Source organism: Chrysochloris asiatica, unplaced genomic scaffold, assembly GCF_000296735.1.
Source record: "Chrysochloris asiatica unplaced genomic scaffold, ChrAsi1.0 scaffold00406, whole genome shotgun sequence".
Taxonomy (NCBI): domain Eukaryota; kingdom Metazoa; phylum Chordata; class Mammalia; order Afrosoricida; family Chrysochloridae; genus Chrysochloris; species Chrysochloris asiatica.
The window spans coordinates 379,949-385,948 of record NW_006408924.1 but is presented as its reverse complement, the minus strand read 5'-3'; the positions used below and the strand labels follow the sequence as shown (position 1 = coordinate 385,948).

The 6,000-nt window shown below is 35.7% G+C and overlaps 1 protein-coding gene across 1 annotated transcript in view; it reads left to right on the top strand.

Annotated features, from left to right (window-relative positions):
- The first annotated feature begins 1,752 nt into the window (after positions 1–1,752).
- LOC102838440 (synaptotagmin-1-like) overlaps positions 1,753–6,000 on the top strand; it is a 329,110-nt gene continuing 324,862 nt past the window's right edge. Inside the window, exon 1 of the mRNA XM_006876697.1 lies at positions 1,753–1,933. Within this exon, the coding sequence (XP_006876759.1) occupies positions 1,768–1,933 (166 nt within the window). The 5' untranslated portion in view covers positions 1,753–1,767. The remainder of the gene's footprint in view (positions 1,934–6,000) is intronic.

Below are 6,000 nucleotides of genomic sequence, written 5' to 3'. Positions count from 1 at the left end.
CAGACAAGTGTATATTGTTCCACAACCTCCTAAAATGCTGCTGGATTAAGTTCCAATTAATTTCTGGGTTACTGAAAGATAACACAAATCTACTTATACCTTGAGTAACCTTAGCTGGGAGTGTAGTCTGGATATATTGGGTCTTATTTCCCTTAAGCAGTCTTCCTTTCTCTAAAGCATTTAGTCTGTTTTGTTATAAATTTTTTAACTACAATAAAAATTAAAAGAATAAAATTTTTTAGACAAGGGGAAAATGACCTAGGGCCTTAGCCTTGATCTCCTACCAGGAGACCCAAAATCTCTGAAATCTGATTTAGACTATAATAATCCCAAACATCTGAAACTATTCTACTTCCATTTGCATTTTCCCTAAATATGTTGGTTGTTAAGTATCCTCTAGTCGGTTAAGACTCATAGCAACCCAATATAGGGTTTCTGAGGCTATAAATCTTTGCAGAAGCAGAAAGTCTTATCTTTTTCTGCAGAGTAGCTGGTGAGTTTGAACCACTGTCCTTTTGATTTTCAGTCAAATGTTTATCATACATATAAAATATGTTGATATACATAATTAATTCACAGAAGTTTTGAATTTATAAGAACCTCTACCTGTTTATTAGTGATCGCAATTTCTTTGTAAATCAAAAGGGCTTTATGAGTTTACCAGCTTTCCTGCTATGACTATGAAGTTCCCGTTGCCCTGGACTTTATGCTTCTATCTATTCCTGTCCAGTATCCTGTCCACCCTTTCATTAGCACAGCCTGAAATTTTAAATTACACAGTAAAGTGACTAAAGTCTAAAATATTTTCTACATCTTTAGATTACCTTCTTCACATTTATGAAGCACTTAACTAAGTACACTAGGAAATCTCTAGCAAGGGCAGGATTTAGTTCTTCATGAATGGATAAATTAAGAGGTTAAATGCCTTGTCAAAATTAATTTAGCTAGTGAAGAAGACTAGAATTGAGGTCTTCTGAACTCAAGGCTAATACATTTTCATTACTTATATTAAGTATTAATATTTTTTATATTGTGGAGGTAAATAGACATTTTATAGAATTTAAAGATTGTATAGTAGAACAAATAAAGTTAATTAAAATAAATAGATTAGTCACATGTTTATTAGCATCATCGGTGCCTTGATATATGCAATCAATCATGCCACATTTGCACCAATCAAGACAAGTAGATTATTGATCAGAGTATTGTCTAAGGTAAATGTCAAAAAAAGTCTGGAGGAAAATGTGCCATCAGTTAATGAGATTCAAAAACAAATGTCTAAACAATATTCATGAATCTTAAGAATATCAATGTTTAAATAATATAATTTTTTAAGTCCACTAACAGTTTCAGTGTCAACATTTCCGTTTTTAAAAATGCAGAATGTTTAGGGTGTAGAATGTGTATGTTGTCAGAACAGTTTCATATCCATTAGGTAAGATGTGGTTAGCAGGTAAATCTACATGGCAAATAATAGGCTGTATAAATAACTAATAGATGACAGCTTACATTGTATTATTGGAAGAGAATACTATGCAGTAACGATGTCTGGTCTTACCTTCTGGGGAGGACTCTCCACTGCTGTTCCATAAATATTTCATGAATCAACATAAAGTGATATGCTAATGACAGACTATTTACCCAGGGAGCAGGTGCACTCTCTGATGCCTTTTCATCTCTGCTATACCTTTGATGTGGGATCAGTTAAGTCACTCTGAATTGTTCTTTCTTTACTTCCCTAACCTCACAGTTGCACCTGAACCTAAGATGGTGAGCGAGAGTCATCATGAGGCCCTGGCAGCTCCGCCAGTCACGACAGTTGCCACTGCCCTAGCAAATAATGCCACAGAACCAGCCACTCCTGGGAATGGAAAGGAAGATGCATTTTCTAAACTGAAGGAGAAGTTTATGAATGAGTTGCATAAAATTCCATGTGAGTATTATATATTATTGTTAAGGTAAAAGTAATACGTGGAAATGCAAAACAAAATTAATTCTATTAAAAATACTAAAATCTTACACTTAATTTTATATTGGAACACTTATATTCCAATAATAAAAAAAAATTCTTGGAAATGGAATATTCTATTATTAAGTTTTTAAAAGTAAGGTACATATTGGATTTAATTAGGGGTCTGTGTTTTACTTTCTTCTGTGTACATTTCTCTAAAGAACATTAATGCTAATGAGTTGAATGCATTTTGGATTTCCATTTATGAATATATCCCATTGTAATGATTATTCCTAAACAGCTGCTAAAGTTTACATTACCAATATTAGAAGTGTGATTTTCTTTATTAAAATTATAAAATATTTTGCATAATTTAAAAATATTCTCTGTATTTTTCACATAAGAAAAAAATCTGAACTTTTGATTATTTATTATGAGTATAGCATTAAATCCAAATGAAGTTATTGATTTAAATCTTAAATTGTAGGTTGAACTTTTTTTCTTCAGATTTTTTGTGGAACTTGTAAATGTGAAGTTACTGAATGGAAGGCAGTTCGCTCTAACTATTCTAATGACTCTCTACTAAATCTAGAACACTGAAATTGCATATTAATGTTTCCAAACCTAAGTTTTTTTTGTTGTTTGTTTGTTTGTTTTTTAAAGTTTTTATTGTGAATTGAGTGAAAGTTTACAGGGAAGATCGTCAGTTTTACATTCAACAAATCACATACTTTGTTTCATTACAATGATTATAATCTCTGCCAAGGTAACAGTATTTCTGTCTATTCACTTTAGCTCTCTCTCTCTGTTTTTTGTTTTTGTTTTTTTTTAATACTCAGGCATATATAATAATTTAAACTACTAAAGGGACCATTCTGCAAGCCTACCTCCTAGCCACTAGCTCTCAATCCCTTTAATTCCATGAATTTAGAGTCCTCAGCTGCTCCCTCTCTCCATGTCCCCCTCTCTGTGTCCATCTCTGGTGTTGCTGCTTCTCTGGATAAGGTCCCACATTCTGTTTGTGCTCTTCTCCCTTGATGATCCTAGGGGTTTCTGTTTCTGGACTGTAAGATTAACTACTCCCCCATTTTTGTTATAAAACACCTACCTTTACAATTGTGACAGTTACACTTTGTCTTGATAACAATCACTCACTATTCAATACTAAGAATCTTAGCCCCATCTCTTTTTACCAGACCCATCAAGACAAGATGAAAACTGTTCAGTGGGAACTCTATCTTCCCCCACAAACTTTTAAACTAAACTCCATCTTGAAACCTTGTAAGCCAATCACTTCATGCCTTTATCACCCCCTCATTTTAGGTAGCCAATGCCTAAGTTGCCCGTCCCTATCTAACCTCTATACATTGATACTTGATGTGAAGACTCCTTCCCTCATCTGTTGGTATTTTGAGCTACTACATCCATGAATATAGGTAAAGTTCATCAAATTGCAGCAATTTGCCATCATTTCTTTTATCAAAAAAAATTTTTTTTTTTTATTTAATCACCCTCTAGTCGAGTTCTAATCATCAAGCCATCGAGGCTAGGTTAAATGGTACTGTCTGCAAGTGTGACTGTTCTTGTGCATCTCCCCTCACTTCATATCAGCTTGATGCTTCACTCTGAGTTCTAGCCTTCTGTGGCTATGTCCTTGTATTGTCCATGGGCTTAGATGTCCCCAGGTCTCACCACATTTTGGACCAACCAGCCCTTCATCTTCTCTCTCTCATCTCCAAGTCAACAGGAGTCTAGTGAACTTAGTTGAACTCAGCCCATTTCTTCATTGCTTCTTTTCCCCTTCTTCTACTCACCAGTAGACCAATGTGGTCGCCAGCAAGCTTACATGCTTGTTTGTGTTTTCCCTTTGAGTTTCAGTCTTAGAGGGGAGTTTGTCCTGAAGGGATCTGATTGTTTGCCTTGATGGCTTCCCAGGGAACTAAGCAATGTTTTTATTGTTTCTGTAATTATTATATAGTGCAACATCAGCACACTAGAGGATCTTAATGTCTATACCAGATACTTGAGTCATTCAACAAATGTTTATTAAATACCTATTATGTATAGTAGGCTCAACAAGTGCTAAGAGCTTCTATTCTAGTGGGAAAGAGCATAGGATAGGATAGGATAGGATAATATGGTATGGTATAGTATTAGTATAGCATAATATGGTATGAATTGCTCTCGAGTCAGTTCTGACTCCTAGAAACCCTGTATAGTGTTTCTGAGGAGTGACTAGTGAGTTTGAACTGATGACCACCTTATGGTCACGTGCTTATCCTACAGTAATAAATCAATAAACTGATAAATGTATATAGTATGCCATATGATGGAGCCCTGGTGTGGTGCTGTGGATAATATGTCGACTGTTAACCACAAATTCAATGGTTCAAACCCACCAGAAGCTCCTTGAAAACCCTATACAGAGTTGCTATGAGGGACCAACTCGAGGGCACTTAGAAACAACAAAAATGTAACATATAGTATAATAAATTATATTAAGAAGAACAACTGGAATAGGAGTGAAATAGATGGTAAAAGATTGCTATGTGTTTTTAGTGTTCCTTGATAAAAGATCCTGAAAGAAGTGGGAGAGTAAACAATCATACAATCTGAGAAATGTGGCTATAGACACTGGCCTAGCAAGAAGTCCATTGTGATCCAAGTGGAATGAACTAGGGAAGAGTAGCAGAAGACTGATGTGGATTTAGTGGAGATTTGCATCACCGGGGCCTGGTGCACTGGTCTTGACTTTTACTGAGTAAGATCAAACTCTACTGGAAGGTTCTGAGCAAAGTGTCTCATGAACGGACTTAGTTTTTTTTTTTTTTTAAAGATCACTCCTACTATTGCATTGAAGATGAAATGCAGATGGGCAAAGGCAGAAAATAAAGGAATGTTTCAGTAATCTTGATAAGAAATGTTTAATATCTGTAATAGAAATATTTTTTAAGAACACTGAGAAACTAAATTTAAAATACAAAGAATCAAGCTCTTTCTTTTCCTTCAGTAATTAGCAACCTGTGGGGTTTTCTGTCCATTTTTTAACAAATTCAAGTTCATTTGAGAGACTCCTAGCACAGCTGGCAGTAATTAGCATTCTCAGCAGGAAGATCCATAACCAAATGGAAATGAAGATGGCCCAATAGAGCAAGCCCTAGGATGGAAACCACAAGATCTCAGTTATCTTCCTTGCTCTGCTGCTGAGCTGATGGGCTGATTTATAAAATTGGGTGTTTTTAATATAACACTGAGGTCATAGTTAAAAGGCAGAAACCAAATTCATATATCCTGGGTGTAAACTTTCACTTAGCTTTTCAAAATGTTTGCTTCCAGGGAAATCTGCTTTAAGGAGGCAGAGAAAACACCACCAAATCAAATGCCTCTCTGTCTGGTCCCCCATGCTAGCTTCATTTCTAGAAGAGTAAACAACATGACAGATATGGAAGCATCGATAACTGTGGGACTGAAATGTGCCATCTGCCTGGAATATTCCTCCCCAGATAGCTGCACAACTCATTCACTCCTTTAGGTTTTTACTCAAATTTCATCTTCTTAGTTCGAACTTCCCCATCTACATTATTTTGAATTGCAAGCCATTCTTCCTACCCTATCCTTGTTATCATTTCTGGTCCCCAGCCTGGCTGCATATTATATTTGTTGTTGTTAAGTGCCATGGAGTCAGTTTGGGCTCACAGTGACCCGGATAGGGTTTCCGAGGCTTTTTAAATCTTTTGAGGTAGCAGAAAGCCTCATCTTTCCACAGCAGGGTGGCTGATGGGTTCCAGCCACTGTGGTTCACAGTCTAGTGCCTATCCTGTGGACCCACTTTGCTCCCTTATACTATATTACCATCTGCAATACTATTATGTTTCTTTATTTGATTGTAAATTGCTCTTCTGCCTCCAAAAGGTATTATTTCATGAGGGCAAGAAGTTGGGTCTGTTTTATGAAATTTGACTCCCCAGAAATTATGTACTCAGTACTCAGTATCTATTTCTTGAATGAAAAAAAGAATAAATAAATGTGTACTGATTTAATTTATACCC